Source organism: Biomphalaria glabrata, chromosome 17 (assembly GCF_947242115.1).
Source record: "Biomphalaria glabrata chromosome 17, xgBioGlab47.1, whole genome shotgun sequence".
Classification (NCBI taxonomy): Eukaryota; Metazoa; Mollusca; class Gastropoda; family Planorbidae; genus Biomphalaria; species Biomphalaria glabrata.
In genome coordinates this window covers 20,532,787-20,550,681 of record NC_074727.1, presented here as the reverse complement: position 1 = coordinate 20,550,681, position 17,895 = coordinate 20,532,787, and the positions used below count along the sequence as shown (strand labels likewise).

At 35.9% G+C, this 17,895-nt stretch overlaps 1 protein-coding gene across 1 annotated transcript; it reads left to right on the top strand.

Annotated features, from left to right (window-relative positions):
• The first annotated feature begins 2,657 nt into the window (after positions 1–2,657).
• Positions 2,658–17,895, top strand: LOC106056317 (monocarboxylate transporter 5-like). The gene is made up of 6 exons (XM_056015343.1): positions 2,658–3,456; positions 13,071–13,214; positions 14,212–14,358; positions 15,232–16,021; positions 16,115–16,281; positions 17,723–17,895. The coding sequence occupies exons 1-6, from the start codon at positions 3,144–3,146 to the stop codon at positions 17,884–17,886; spliced, it is 1,725 nt and encodes a 574-aa protein (XP_055871318.1). The 5' UTR covers positions 2,658–3,143; the 3' UTR covers positions 17,887–17,895.

Below are 17,895 nucleotides of genomic sequence, written 5' to 3'. Positions count from 1 at the left end.
AACCATGAGAAACTTTAATTTTTAACTTAAAACAATTATTTTCTTGTCCACCCACAGCTAATTTCTTTTAGAATTTATCTCCCCTCGCACTGATTCTCATGGGACGAACCTCGACGTAAAACATTAACTAGCTTCTCTAGAGCTAACTTTTAATTTTTGACCGCTGTACAGGTGACCAGCACTCAATAGTCGCTGCACCAGCGCTACATGCCCCAACTATATATAGAGAGAGACCAAAGCATTCAAAGTTAGGCCCGTTAGAATTCATTCAGTCTCCCCTGTTAGGAAGTTTAGTTGTGAGGATTCATTAGGGACAAACGGGTAAGTGTAAACATTTTACTATACTCATTTTATCTTATAGGAATGTGTGAGTACACATTAATACACAACCACGTTCCCCGTCATTACATTATGACTTTATTATGTATGTATCTTGTACTATTTTATGTCGATGCTATATCTTCATATAGTATTATTAATGCCGCTATGGTTGTCTACATTTGAAACTATAGTTATTGTATTTAATTTGTTGTGTTTCATCCATTCCTGTATTTTAGTGATTGATGTAAACAATACCCTTTAGTGAATCTAAGTACTGTCTAAGAACTTAGATCACAGTACTCTAAACTTACAGAGCCCATGTGAAATTAATCATTTCACATTTCTGTTATATATCCCTCATACATATTATCATGTCTCACACCCTTGTGAACTTATAGTTCCTTGAATGAATGTAATTTTGATTAATTATATCAAACCCTTATACTGTATCTCGATCCCTAGTATTTTATTTCATCTTATCCTTTAGTATATAATATGCTCATTCCCCATTGTGCTATAACTGATTACTTATCGTCGTAATCAAATTTAATGGATGAATCTTGACTAGTATCATCCTACATTGTATGATATCACGTTTATTGTGGTTATCTTACTGGTATCTTTTTGTTATTGAGTTATATGCATGCTTTAAGATTTTATACTTAATTGTCTTAAATGCCCTATTGGGATTGATACCAATGCTTGCATCTGAATGATTGCAAGGCATATGGGACTCCCTACTCTATGCCTTGTCTGTCTTATCCCCAGCCCGATTGCTACACACGATTGCTACCCCCGATTGCTACACACGATTGCTACACCCGACTGCTATAACCACCAGATCTCCACCCAAAGCTGTAACCGGAGCAGACCACACCAGATACTCCCCCCCCCCAATTACATACCTGTTAGCAAGAAGGCATTGCCTACTGTCCTTGGCCCTAACATATTACCCAGTGTCCACAGTGCCCTATACTGCCCAGTACCCGGCCCAAACTGTCCACTGCCCAATAGCTATTGCCTAATGCCGACAGATTAGAGCAACCTTCGCAGCAGAAGATAAACTGGTGTTGAGTTAGCACGGCTCTCTACGAGCTAGAGATCACAGCTGAGAGATCGTCCCACTACAACTTAGTCTGCAGCACCAACCATCTCTACTGCTTAACAGGCAGCGGCCTCACGCTAGAGCCCTAGAGCCAACCTGCCTACAGCATAGAGAACATCCCGAGCCGACGTCCTAAGACAGAGCCGGATGACTCATCCTTCTGAGTGCCAGTCCTACGACCGCCAGAAGACGACCCACGGGCTAGCAGCTAAGAAAAATAAGTAGCCAGACATAGGAACATTCTTCTCCTCCAATCACTCAATAATTAGCAATCCATGATAAACAGTTATGTTAGATATTAGCACCTTCATTTCATTTCTTAATTATAATTTTATTTGATCATTTTTCTTTTGTAAACTTTCATTCATTAAATTATTTTTATTTATGAACTTATAATATTGGTCTGTTCTTACTGTTAGTTGCGGTGTGCCTGTACAAAATCTTATATGTGAGCGGGATAAATTAATAAAATCTCCCCTATACCTAAACAAACAAGCCAAAGTATTAACTAATTAACATTTCGTCACATATTTCCAGTTTCGTAATTTTTCTTGAGTTGATGGGCCAGAAGATGCATATTCTATTATTGGTATTAATAGAACAAACAAAAGATTAACAAAGTTGGTAAAAACATGTATTTTTCTTAAAATGATAGTAATATTGCCAAATGTATAGAATCATGTGATTTTTGTCAAAGAAGAGTTAAGGGTAACCTAGCTAAAACACTATAACAGACCTTGCTTTTTTTTTTGTAACGGTACGCACCGGTACAAAGTACTGGCACCTTTTTCAATGTGGGGGAAAATGATTACTTTCTTGTATTTTAACGTTTATTATTAATTTATTACTAGTTAAAAGCTAAGCAATCCATCACTGAGTTCCGGCAGCTATTTTCTTTTACAAAAAAATCCCTAATAACAGATATTATAAATATAAATTAATTCACAAGAGAAAGCTTAACTTAATTTAGACCTATACATTACAACAAAGTACACAATGATAAATTAAGTATGCACATTATCAAAAGGACGATGTAATAATATGTTAGACCTAAACATTTAATACATTATAAAATAATTACAAAAGAACATACAATGCAAATGATGTATTAAGGCTATGCAATGAAGTACAGCACTTCAGCATACAGTAGTATATTTATCTCTACACTGCTACACACCACACAGATGCTCTCTATATCAGTACTCTACACTACGACTATCTCAAAACATTCTTTAACTTCTTTCATTACGTTATCACAAATCGAACTCGACTTTTCAGTCTGTGCATTCATTCCACTTGGAAGAGATGGGAGTTTTATTCCCTACATTTTTCTTTGTGTATTAATTTCAATTAAATTAATCCAAAAAAAAGAAAAAGAAGAAATTAAAAGATACAGACTCTGTTATTGTTTTTGTAGACCAACGTGGTCTAAAATGGACGGTTTCCTTGTTTCGATTGCATCTAGAAGCGAGGTAAGAAGAAAGACGGGAAAACTCAACTCTAAAAGTTATGTCTAGTCTAAAGGGACGGATTTATTTGTCACTACCGGAAGTCCACCAAGAACTTAAGACCAAATAGTTTTTCTATTGGTCTTAAAAAAAAGAAGAAACCAAGTAGGCCTTCGTAGTAAATTTTTCTAATTAAAAAGAAAGGATGTCATTAACAACTAATAAAGTGTACTGCAATATTTGAACATCAACTTAACATTTAATATGTGATGCTCTGGGATTCGTTGGTTTATAAAATGTCAACTAGAAAAACGACGGGTCAAGCATCAATAGTGGAATACATGAAAGTATTGAGAAGAGTTGAGATCGATCATGAAACCAGTTCTGATAATGATTCTGAAGTGGAACTACAAGCTGACCCTGATGAATTAGATAATCCTGTAAAGCTAGTGTCGGAGATATTGCCCGATAAAGCAATGAAAGAGAGTAATCTTGTAAAGGAGAAAAGAGATGTGCGTATTGATGACACAGGTAAGAATTTTCATCCAGTGGATAAAGGATACGCCTGGATTGTTATGATAGGTAAGTCCAAAAATAAAATGCGTGAAAAATTATTTATGTTTGTTAATTAAAACTACTTTATTTCTTTAAAATTTCAATTGCCTTGCTTTTAAACGACTCATCTTTACTATCGTACTTTTAAGCATTTTTACAAAGCTTTTATTAACTCACTCTGTCTGTCTGGTAACATGTTTGTACACGTTATTTCTCCCACACCCATTCTCTGATCGAGCTGAAATTTTGAACAATTATTTCTTTTACCTAAAAAAACAATAATCAATTTACAAAAAAACAATTAGTTAATTAAATATTGGTGGGGGTTTTTTTTGTTATCTCAAACAAGGGAAAGAAATTGTACTTGCTAGTGGTAGGGTAAATTTCGAAACAAGCAATAGAAAACTATACATTCTACTACTTCCATAAGCACTTTACTAGCAAAAGGAGTTTTTAAAAAGCGATTACTGTTAAATTCATCCACATATCCCTTTCTCTCTTTCCCCTCTCCTCCCTTTTCCCAACTGGTTCAGATCGGCTTAAGTGATAGGATCCTAGCGTATTGAGAAAGTTAAAAGCATGAAAAAGCGCTAAACAAAAATAATTGGTAAAAATATTTCTAATCGCACAGATTTATTATTGTTAGTCTAGATCTAATACAAATTTAATTACATGACTGATCCAAACTAATTTATACAACTACACTTTGTATAAGCTTTTATTTAAAAGTATTTTTTAAAAATGTTTTGCTTGTTGGAATTATAATAATAATAAGTTTTGTCTTGAGTCCGAAGATTAAGGGGGAGTGCTGTCTTTCACGTGGCTACGCGGTTCCATCTGTGACCTACATATTTTGTCACATTCTGCACCGTCATAACCGTTTTTCAGCCGGTGGTCTGTTGAGGTTCTCTTTTCATCACGGGCGAATGGCATCACTAATTGATAGAAGTGGAAAACATAGATACTTACGACACTCTTTTGAAAAAAAAATATTTGAAATAGCTAATTTAGAAATTATTTCTTATTGCCATTATCCAAAATGAAGTACCTGTCTGAAAATTGTACCAACTATGTGTGAGCAGGTCAGGCAGGCGTGAGTGGGAGACCTATTCTCTTCTGCTCAACATTAAATTATTTGACAGTAGGCAGATGTTAGCACTACTGGGTGGGCTCAATCTGTTACACCCCAGTCTACGACCAAGGGGCTAGAGTCGCCTAAGTAACCAGACATACTAAACTATACTAACTAACTTAGAAGAAGCAATAACGAAACTTTGCTTTAGGATAAATAAACAAAACGAAACTTTATTTACATATACAAAATAAATCAATAATAAAATAATATATACACTAAACACTACAACTGAACTCAGCAACTAACTAAAACCCTCTAAATCTACGCCACTACAAACACTAACAAACTAACCAAACCAACTATCTAACACAAACTGATAAAACCAACTATCTAACTAAATCACAACAACTAGTACAACTACTACACCAGACCTAGATCTACACAAAAACACTACAATAACTAGTCTGGATCTACAATATTCTACTACAACCAATCCATAACTAAAACTAAAACAAGAACACCTTAGCCTTAGTACCTTACTATTAATATTCACTAAGAACAGAAACAGACTATAACTAAGCCACTAAGTGGTCTAAGGCAACACAACATAATAACACTAGATCTAGATCTACCGAAAGAGGTTACAGCAGAGTAATAGCAGCTAAAACAGCATGTATTTCAGCAGTTACATTCAACAGCTAAAAGCAGTTTAAAACAGCAGTAACAATAGCAGGCCGTCCCAGGTACAGAATAATAAAATAAAACACACACGCATTGTTTTTAAGGATTTCATTCGCTTTTTTGGCTCTGTGTTACGGGAAATTGATCCGCTCCTGATTTAAATACTAGTCTGCTAGTGAAACAGGCAAATAAAAAAATACTTTTAAAAATTAAAAAAAACGTACATATGTGGAATAACTCCACATTTACAAGTATATCCCTTAATAATGTAGAATTTAATTCCCTTTTTCGATATCAAATAAAATATTTAATTACCAATAATTAATTGACTAAATGGTTTAAAAAATTGTATTCATGTTTTGTTAGCTACAACAAATAATTGTGTGAAATTTTAATTTGATTCCAGAACGGGTGTGGAAGAAGTGGTATGTTCAAAATGTGTAGCAGACAAATGTTGATAGAAGCTTTCAAAAAAACAAATTTTAGTCATACTGTGTTTGAATGAAAGTAACGACAGGCGACATAAGTCTCTCTCTCTTTCTCTCTCTCTCTCTCTCTCCTTACCCATTCTCTCTTCCATCTCTCACCCCTATCTCCCCTCGCTCTCCCCCTCTTTCTCGCTCTCCCTCTCTTTCTCTCTCTCTCTCTCTCTCTCTTTCTTAATGTTTAGTTCACCGATCAAACACTAACAACAAAACCAAATGGTTTTATTAAGACATAGAAATATCCTTATAAACTTCTTAACGTTTTCGTAAATTAAGAAGAAAGTATTTTTTTAAAGTTGAAACTACCATAGATATTATGTGTATATGTGTTGAAAAATAAAATAGTTTTAAACAATATATAGGCCTATAAATATACACAAATATACGTGTATATATATATATATATATATATATATATATATATATATATATATATATATATATATATATATATATATATATATATATATATATATATATATATTGTCACAGATGCCATTATAGATTTATTTGTATATTTCACATTTAAAAGCTTGTGTGTAAATAGAAATATAAACCCTTGACTGAGCCTCAGGAATTACCCCACAAATCTAGATCCTTGACAGCGCCTCAGGTTTTACCCGAGACGTAATTACGATGTTGCAAATCTATTGGTTGATTTGAAAATAAATAAAGACATTTTTTTAAAAGAGTTAGCGCCAGAGAATTGACGAGAGAGAAAGAACGCCAGTCAATGAAAGAATGTCCTAGTAGACAGTCGCGTTTTCTAAGAGCTCTGATTTAAAGCCTTTGTAATATTACTTGTGCTTGTTGATCTGTAACTTGTACATAAGCTGTACTTACGTTTTATATTTAAATAAAGTTCCAGAGTTGTGTTTTAACAAAGAATCTTTTATTGTGAATCCTAGATCGTCATTTATTCAACTATTTTAATTCAAGTGAAATCCCCGGCACCACAACACACGTTGTGACATCTGGCACTCCGACTAATAAAAGTTTATGGACAACTTCTAACGAAATTTATTCAAGATCTAGGACCAATTTCTCAACTCTTCAAAGGAACTTCATTCTTATTTAACGGAGGACAAAATTTCTGTGTTTAACAGGTCAGTTAGTTATCGATATTTCTTTTATAAAGATTTTCGTTAGAGTTACGTCTAACTCACGAAATCTATTATTATATGTAATTGGCAAAAGGAATAAGACCAATATAATAACTGGCATTATAAAAAAGACCAGTAAAGCAAATAACTGGCATTATAGTCATTATAAAGAAGACAAGTAAATAATCATTTGTCTGGCACAAAGTAAACAGAAGACAGATTTAACCAAATGTTAAACCAGTAAAAAAGTACTCGGCTCAATAGATCTATATATCGAAGCTTACGACTCCAGTGAAATACAATTTTACTGTCAAGCATTATTAGCAAATTGAGGCTTCAAGAACTTTGTCACTATATTATTATTATATCTGAGATAAAGCCAAAATCCAGATATTGTACATTTTGCTCCAATACAAGAAACTAACAAAAAAAAATTAAATATGGCTTCCGGTTCTAGAACACAACGACTCCTGGAATTGATGGAATTAGCAAAAGAGAAGCAAATTCCTAAGCCAGACCTGTGAGCAGAACGCCAAGAAGAGAAAGAATATCAAGAGCAAGAATCTGAAAAACAAAGGCAAGAAGCTGAAAAACAAAGGCAACATGAAAAAGAAAAAATGGAATTCGAAAAACAAAATAAAGAAAATAAAGAAAGCATTCCAACTCAAGGTCACTCAAATAATTTTGACAAATACAGATTAATGAACAAAATATCGGCTTTCAACGAAAACATTGACAATATGGACTCGTATCTCATAAGATTTGAAGAAATAGCTACAACATCCGGTCTACCTGAAGCACATTGGTCGAGCTCACTCCTCACCCTCTTGACTGGCAAAGCTGTCAACATTTGCTCACAACTGTCCATCAATGAACGCAGCACTTACTCTGATATCAAGGAAGCTCTACTGCGCCAACTACAGAAAGAAATTCTATAATGAAAGGCCACAGCAAAATGATGATCCTCACATTTTTGTAGCTAATATGTCAATGTGGTTTGATAGATGGGTATCCATGGCCAAAATAGAAGAAAATTACCAAGCTCTTCGTCAACATATTATTATCGACAACATCACCCATGCTCACTCAGAAGATATTCAATCCTACATTATAGAGAGAAATCCTACTGATATCCAGACATTAACCAAGATCATCAGACAATATAAAGCAGCCTATCCAAACAAGTCAGTCAAACCATCTGTTAAAGAAAATTTTGTCTGCTTTGCTCAAGACAAAAATGCAAGATATAAGTCAAATGACAAAATCAAATGCAACAAATGTCATAAACTAGGGCATTTCACGTCTCAATGCCGCAGCAGAACCACAGAATGTTCATATTGCCACAAAAAGGGTCACCAAACTCATGAATGTTGGAAAAAACAGGCAGTCTTCAAAAATCAAAATTTTGATAGACCCACATTACCAACTCAAAGATACAGCAATAGAGAGCAATACAATCTCAACAAAGCACATAGAAATAATAAACCAGATAACAAACCTCGCTACAGAAGTCATTCACAGTACTCCAGACCACAATATATGCCAAACAGAAGTTCATATAACAGAAGCTATTACAATGAGCATTCAACTATGACAGTCATTGCAAAGTCCAATGGTCTCAAATTTTATCCAGGCTTTGTAGGAAGGTGGAAGTTCTTCGTGACACCGAAAGCACGTCCACATTAGTACATGAACGCTTCGTACACGCAAACCGTTTCACAGGCAATATATGCCAAACAGAAGCTCATATAACAGAAGCTATTACAATGAGCATTCAACTATGACAGTCATTGCAAAGTCCAATGGTCTCAAATTTTATCCAGGCTTTGTAGGAAGGTGGAAGTTCTTCGTGACACCGGAAGCACGTCCACATTAGTACATGAACGCTTCGTACACGCAAACCGTTTCACAGGCAAACACGTCCAAGCCACTGCCTTCAACGGAACTGTCAGCAAGTTACATGAAGCCATCATTTATGTTACTACACCATTCTTCAGTGGTCAAACAAAAGCATTAGTAACACCCAATCTACCAGTGAACCTAATCATTGGAAACATAGAGGGAGTTAAAGAATGCACTCCTCAAGAACTTACTGAATGGACAAATGCCATAGAGCAAGGTCAAAAATGTTTGGCAGTAATGACAAGATCCATGTCCAGACAACAAGAACATTTGGCACCTGAACGAGTTAGCCAAAATAATCACATGGCTACCTCAGTTACTCAAGTTATGCAGAATGCAACAGAACCAGTTACTAGTCCAGTAGCCAGCAACAATCAAGAACATTCAACATGGACACCCCCAGTTACATCAAGCCCATCCCTACCGGTCATAAGTCCACCTCCAATTCCCGAATGTCCAGAATGTCCATTGTTGAACTTTGAAGAACAAGACTACATGCCCAGAGTCTCTAACAATGATACAAGAACTCTAACTGGTCAAACTGAAGTCCATCAAGACAAGTCATATTTCACACATGATGACTTCAAAGAAGAACAGAAACGAGATCCAACATTGCAAATACTTTATCAGAAGGCTCAAGCAAACAAGCAGCTGAATCTACCAAATAAACCATATTTTCAAGTTGGCCTCCTGGTGAAGAATGCCATGCATAAAGACAATACCATTCAGCAAATAATAGTGCCACAGAAATACAGGAAAGAAATACTGGCAACAGGACATAACATTCCACACGCCAGCCATATGGGTGTAGTCAAAACTAAAGCCAGAATCCTCATAGAATTTTATTGGCCAAGTATCATTAAAGACGTCAAGAAATACGTGAAGTCATGTCATATTTGCCAAGTCAAAGGACCTAAGAACAACAAATCACAGGCACCAATTCAAGATATAGAATTGACAGACAAGCCATTCCAAAAAGTCTCAGTTGATTTGATTGGTCCTATGCCAGTAGCTTCAGCAAGAAACCATCGATATGTCCTGACATTGATTGACACATGTACAAGATGGACAGAAGAAGTACCTCTAGTCAACATTACAGCGCTTGACATCACCAGAGCTTTGTCAGAGATATTTTCCAGAATTGGTTTCCCAGAAGTTATCCTCTCTGACAGAGGCACACAGTTTACAGCTGACATTACCAAAGACTTCATGAACATGTACCACATCAAGATGAAGTTCACAACGCCCTACCATCCCCAAAGCAACGGGCTTTGCGAACGATTCAACGGTACTTTGAAGAGGTGCATTTCTAAAATAGCACACGACAATCCGCAGAATTGGGACTTATTGCTACCAGCAGCTCTGTTTGCATACAGAGAAAGTCCTCAAGAAACCACAGGATTCTCACCTTTCGAGATGGTTTATGGCGCCAACCCACGAGGACCGATGGCAATCCTCAAAGAAGCTATTATTCGCCAAAACTCAATCTCATCAGAAACCAAGACAGCGTTTCAACATGTGCAAGATACCAGAAACATAGTCATATCTGCATGTGAAAAAGCAAATGAAGCCACAGCCATAGCAAACTCCAATACCAGAATGAGAGTCAATAGAAACAGAACACTGAAACAATTTGAACCAGGAGATCAGGTATGTCTGTTACTACCAGACAAAAGCAACAGACTATTCATCAAATGGCAAGGTCCATTCTCCATACTCAGAAAGATAACAGATGTTGACTATGAGATAGACATACATAACAAAAAGAAAATCTATCACGTCAACATGTTACAAAAATATAACACAATAACAGAAGGTACCACAAGCCCAGAACAAAATGAAAGAGCCATATCATGTCTTGCAGTCATACCAGAAGAAGATGAAAATGACACGTCTGAATTTGACGACATCAATATGCCACAAACAACTACCAAACAAACTGAATTTTGGCAAGACATCAAACTCAATTCAATGACACCGCAAAAGCAGAAAGAACTGACTACCATTCTCAAAGAAAATTCAGACATATTTACAGATGTTCCAGGCAAAACGTCAATTACGGAACACAATATAATACTTACTGATTCCAAGCCTACAAAAGCAAGAGCTTATCCATTACCAGTACACCACAGAGACTCTCTTAAACAAGAAATTAACCAACTGTTAGAGCAAGGAATCATTGAACATTCCAACTCTCCATATGCCGCACCAATAGTTCTTGTCAAACGGAAGCAAACGACAACTCCAAGAATGTGTGTCGACTTCAGACAGTTGAATAAAATAACCCAACTCGACTCATATCCTATGCCAAATCCTGAAGATCTTATGACCAAATTTTCAGAGGCAAAGTTCTTCACCAAAATAGACCTGTCCAGAGGTTATTATCAAATACCAGTCAGACAAGAATGCAAACAGTTTACGGCATTCACCACAGCTTATGGGCTATTCCATTTCAACTTCATGCCATTTGGTCTAGTCAACGCCAGCAGCACCTTTAATAGAGCCATTCACAGCATACTAGGCAATCGCTCTGACACAGTGTCATATATAGATGACATTTGCATATTCCATAAGACATGGAACGAACATATCAAAGGACTACAAGAAGTTTTCAGCATACTGAAACAACATGGTTTTACCATAAAGCCTAGTAAGGTAGAACTAGCCATGTCAGAAATATCCTTCCTGGGTTATAGAGTCAGCTACAATTCGCTGAGACCACAAGAGAACATTATTCAACGCATACTAGACATTAAAGTCCCCACCAGTAAAAAGCAAGTGAGAAGTATTTTGGGTCTGTATAATTTCTACAGACATTTCATACCAGGTTACACAGCACTCATAGCTCCATTGATTGAACTCACTAAGAAAGGACAGCCAACGAAGATTCCATGGTCTACAAAGTTACATACCACTATTGAGAACATTAAAGCTGAATTCTCAAGAGACACTATTCTCAAACTTCCGAATCCAGAGAAGCAATTTTACCTCGCCACAGATGCTTCATCTTCAGCTATAGGTGCATGCCTAATGCAGAAATACCAAGACACTTCACAGAAATGCCAAGAGACTTTGCACCCAGTATTTTTCATCAGCAGGAAGTTGTCACCAGCTGAAACCAGATACTCAACCATCGAACGTGAATGTCTAGCCATTGTATGGGCCATAGCCAAGTTCTCCAGATATCTACTAGGTGCTCATTTCACACTCCTAACTGATCATGCACCACTAGCATTTCTGAACTCAAAGAAGTTAGCGAACAGTCGTTTAACTCGTTGGAGTCTACAACTCACAGACTACCAATTTGAGGTCAAGACAATTCCTGGACGTGAGAATGTTTTCGCCGACACACTTTCCAGATGTATTTAATTCTTTACATAATTGTGTATATATTCTTCTTCCACAGATGTAGTATATCAGTTTTGTATTGTCATATTTTAATTTTATCATGAAGCACCATGAAGAGAAGTAACTCATTCAATTCAAGATTTAATTCATTCAAGTATCATGCTTTGTACAACTTTTGATATTGTCTCATTTTCATAACCACTTGAATAGTGAAACAGGTGTTCTAAGTCATCAATAATTTTGTTCTCATATACCTGACACTGCATTTACATTTTTTGTTAATGTCATCTTCAAGTTGACTTTATTTTTCAGAGCATTGTCATATATTACCTCAACCATTTTTCTATAATTTCATGTATGGTATCTTATGTATATTTAAATATTTTAATACACATGAGCATTTCTATTACCATACAAATGCTAAATGGAGGGGGGGGTAATATGTCACAGATGCCATTATAGATTTATTTGTATATTTCACATTTAAAAGCTTATGTGTAAATAGAAATATAAACCCTTGACTGAGCCTCAGGAATTACCCCACAAATCTAGATCCTTGACAGCGCCTCAGGTTTTACCCGAGACGTAATTACGATGTTGCAAATCTATTGGTTGATTTGAAAATAAATAAAGACATTTTAGCGCCAGAGAATTGACGAGAGTAGAAAGAACGCCAGTCGATGAAAGAATTTCCTAGTAGACAGTCACGTTTTCTAAGAGCTCTGATTTAAAGCCTTTGTAATATTACTTGTGCTTGTTGATCTGTAACTTGTACATAAGCTGTACTTACGTTTTATATTTAAATAAAGTTCCAGAGTTGTGTTTTAACAAAGAATCTTTTATTGTGAATCCTAGATCGTCATTTATTCAACTATTTTAATTCAAGTGAAATCCCCGGCACCACAAAACACGTTGTGACATATATATATATATATATATATATATATATAGCGGTACTGATCATTAAAAATATTTTATTTTTGTAAATAGCAAAATTGCAAATTTTTTTTTCAAATAGTCTGAAATGCTATGCGTATATTCTGACAGCCGCTTTCGGAATTCAGTTTCTTCTGATTGGCTACATCAGGTCCTTGGGAGTGTTGTTTGTGGAGCTTCAATCGAGATTTAACTCCACGTCTGCTGAGGTTTATGTCATAGTAGCGGCCATGGAACTGACAGGGAGTATTGCTTGTATGTAAATCTTCGTATACTTTTAAATAAAGAGTTTCAAGTGAACCAAATGATATTTAATAATAGGTAAAAATATGTCTCTACCACTCTCGAACGCACATCGCGGCTAACCAAGCGAGGGGAAATCAGCAGGTTAATAGGTCGTATTGTGTATGTTTAGATAGATTGATAGACAGACAGACAAACAGAGATAGATAGATAGTAGGTTTTTTGTTTGCATTTACTTACCGTCTGTATTTTCAATGTGCTTCATTTATTATTCAAGTACTATTTCTTTCCCTTGATTGTGATACCAAACAAAATAATTTATTACCAATATTATTATTATTATTAATTAACTAATTGGTTAACTTTTAAATTGATTCTTGCGTTGTGAGGTAAAAGAAATAATTGTGCGAAATTTCCGCTTGATCCGAGATCGGGTGTCGGATAAATAACATGTACAAACTTTTGGCCAGACAGACAAATAGACAGACAGAGTGATTTGATATAAGCTTTGTAATAAGTAGTGACAATTCTAAACTAAAACGCTCAAGTCTGTTTCTTTATACCTTACGTTAAGTTCCACGTAAAGCCACGAAAGCGAATAAATCCGTTTAGGAAATGTCTTAGCCCAAGGAGTTTTAAGCCAGACAGTTCTATCCCTTTTATTTTGTGTTCAAATAATGATGAATTATTTTGTTGTTGTTGGTAGTGGTTGTTTGCGTGTGTTTGTGTGAAATTTCTCTTTTGTTTCGTTGATGTTTTAAAGAACACTTTTTATATGCAGGAATGGAGATCAATCAGACTTAAATCTATTAACCAATCAAAGTTGTGATGCGAAGATTCTTTTTAATTGATGGACTTTTTTGTTTACATTCCTTTATTTATATTTCTAATTAATAAATTTTCATTTTTTTAAATTAAACAGTCCCCAATTTTTAACTGAAAAAAAATGCATTGTGAATATTAAGAGAAAAACACTAAGGTTATATCTTTTATTTGAATTAATTGCCAGCTCCTATGGTGTTGGTGTTTGTCCTGAAGCGAACTTCTCCGAGAATCTGTTGTCTACTTGGTTCCGTATTTATGGTCATTGGTGTGGCTGGAAATGCCTGGTTTTCCAGACTGGACCTTCTCTGCCTGACCCAAGGAGCTTGTTTTGGTAAATATGGTCCTGTTACGTGTTACTTTGCTTTGTTTTAAATTTATAATCATTTATATTGAAAACCATCTCATCTTCTTGACTGAGGTTAAGGATCTTCGTTCATGCACACTCGGCTCGCATGATTACTGAGTCATTATTCCTGAGTGTGGATTTTCGGTCATTGGTTTGCGGCCATACATTGCCGATGGTACTATACCGGTGTAAGTAAAAAATAAGCAATGCTCGCGCCTATAGCAGTATAGTGTGGAGATATGATCTATACCATTGTTTGAGTATTTCATTACCAATGAAATAAACTTGAACAAGCTTCTTTGTAAATTACCAAAACTGAATAAAGTTTGTTTTTTTAATAACAAATACACACGGATTTCATCTTCCATGTAGATATATGTAGAGACATAAATGAAAGAATGATACTGTGAACAAGATCTAGTTCACTAAAAATACACGTCTTTCTGTCACTTGTCGTTCTCTCTCTCTCTTCGACCACACCCTATTTATTCACTCCCTTTTGACAGAACTTTTCATGATTTTATCAGAACTTTTTCACCCTACACAACCAAACCATCCGCCCAACCTTAACCCTTAAAGTGCTGAGCTGTTTATAGGCTAAACTACCACACGCGTTTTAAGGGTCAATCATGGTTGCATGAGAAACACAAACACACACACGCACACACACACACACTCCGTAACATTGGGCAGGGTGGGGGTAGTAAATAATTATTATCAACATTAGTAATACTATGTCTTCCTCAGTATCAGATGTCATGACATATAATTGAAAACTGTTTTAAAATTATTTCTTCATAAAATTAAAATGATACGTTCCTACAACATGATTGAACTATTCTTTTCTCGTTTGTTCAGGTATATCTATAGGGCTACTGTTCGGCACACCTTTTGTAGCTCTTACTCAATATTTCGACAAACGAAGAGCCCTGGCCACAAGCATTAGCACGTGTGGTGCAAGTCTTGGAGGTGTGGTTTTTCCTTTGCTGTTTAGACGCCTCCTAGATGACTACGCATTCGAAGGCGGCGTTATCCTAATAGCCGGGGTCCTTTTGCACGCCTTTATCTTCAGCATTTTACTTGTACCCATTGAAAATTACAAAAAAAGAAAGAATGATTTCATGGATTCATTGCTCCAAATGGATCCAATAGATCAAAGTATGGATGACAATTTAAATAATGAGGACACCGTAGTTCAGAAAATCATTGCACCAGAAACTGCAATTACAATGCAGACAAATATCAGTCCAGATAATGATTCATGTGCACTAAAAGACAACAATATTAAAAATTCAACGAACCTATCAGAAGAAGGTCACAGTATTTCAAACACATGTTCTTCGTGTTTCCACAGTAACAGATTATTTCGGTCAGCGACTTTCTGGATTCTTTGCGGATTCTATATGAGCGCCTCCATTGGGTCAGCCGTGCCGCAGACGTTCCTCCCTGCTCTGGCAGAAGAGAAGGGGTTAACAAAAGACGATGGGGCTTTCCTCGTGTCCCTTCTCAACATACTGGACATCCCAGCTCACCTGATTCCTGGGGCAATCGTGAACTTCCGCTTGCTGCGCCCTACAAGGATGTGCGTAGTGCCCATGCTGGTTGTGGGGCTCATGAGTAATTTAACCCCTTTTTTCGTCTCATACAGGTGGGTCTTCAGCAGTGTTAGCTGTAAGCCTGCGACATAATAAAGTTAACTTCGATGATACTGAACGTTGCTTTCTTTCTTTTTTTTTCACAGCTCTATGTTGTCAATGTCAATTGTTTATGGCCTGTTTATGGGAACTTACTTTGTCATGCAGCCGCTTATCGCTATAGAACTTTTAGGGGCTGAAAACTTCCCCAGAGCTATGGGCATTTACTACGGTATTACAGGTTTAGGACCCGCCATCTCATATCCATTCTGTGGTAAGTATAGCCTAATACTGACTTTTTTTTAGAAACAAAACTGCAATCAGTACAAAAGAATATTTTTGGTTCTGGGTAGGGTTAGGTCCAGGAATAGGCATTTACTACGGTATTACCGGTTTAGGACCCGCCATCTCATATCCATTCTGTGGTAAGCATAATACTGATTATTTTTAGAAACAAAACTACAATTAGTAGCCTACAAAAGCACATTTTTGGTTCTGGGTAGGTTATTGCCAGCAAAGGGAAGGAAGATCCTCCTGGTTGTGTCGTGTCCTCCGTTAGGTATGTATTTTCGAAGTACGACGATGTTTGGCTTTATCTCTGTTATTTGGCATACGATTTGAATTCAGTCCTTCTCATCTTCCTGCTTAAACGTATGTTAATTTATGCATAGCTTAAAAATGACAAGTTATTACAAAGACTTTCTCTTTTGCATTTCCGGGGTTAAAGTTGATTTTGAGGGAGTTTTCGGGTTGTCCTGTGAGGAGTGTCCTGTGAGGTGTGTTTTTTTTTTAAAGAAATTTTTGTTCATGGTTTCACATATACGTTTTAGGGAATGATTATCTACTTCGATAAGACACCTTGTCATAGAATTACATGTACATGTACAATACCTAATACCCGTAATGAGTTACTGACATTTCATCAAAAAACACTGTAATGCCAGTAAGTTTGCTCTGATATAATTGTTTGTTTTTTTGTTCTTTGTCCTAATTTAAAAAAAAAAAAATTAATTGTCTAGACACAATTTAAAATGTATCCTACTCTAGTTGAATTAAGGAGGCGCATTGGCTGAGTGGTAAAGGCTTGACTTTCAGACCGAGGAGTCCCGAGTTCGAATCCTTTTGAAGACTGGGATTTTCAATTTCAGGATCTTTAAAGCTCTGATGGGTACCTGACATTAGTTGGGGAAAAGTAAATGCGGTTGATCGTTGTGCTGGCCCCATGACACCCTCGTTAACCATTGACAACATAAACAGATGACCTTTACATTATCTGCACCATAGATTGCAAAGTCTGAAAAGGTGTTTTTATTACTTTACTACTAGTTGACTTAGTCCCCTGTATTTCTCAAAACAATAGTTTGTAGTGATTTTTTTCCATTTTAAAAGTAGTTTTATTCAATTAAAGTTTTTATAAAGCTTATGTCTGTCTGTCCAAAATATGCACGAGTTTTTTTCTCATTCTCTGATCAAGTTGAAATTTCGCACAATTACTCATGTTTCCATGACTAATTATGAATTAATAAAAAAAAAAATACCAGTTCATTAATGGATGAGTGGTAATTAATAAAGCACACATAGGCCCTATTATAGGAAAAGGGAGTTATACGTTGAATTATTTAGAGATATGGCAATAATTTTTGCGGTTCTTCCTCTTAGATAAGCTTTGGGTTTTTTAAAGTTTTTAAAAATATTTTCCTTGTTTGTGTCCATAGGAGTTCTGAAAGATTTGTCACAATCCTATACGTGGACGTTTCATTATTTAGGAACAGCAGCCTTCGTGGCAACTGCTTTACTCGTGGTTGGTCCAATGGCCAGGAAATTTGACGAGAGAAGAGGAATTTTTCTGCCAAAGGGAAATACTAAAGATATAAGTTAAACTTGTAAA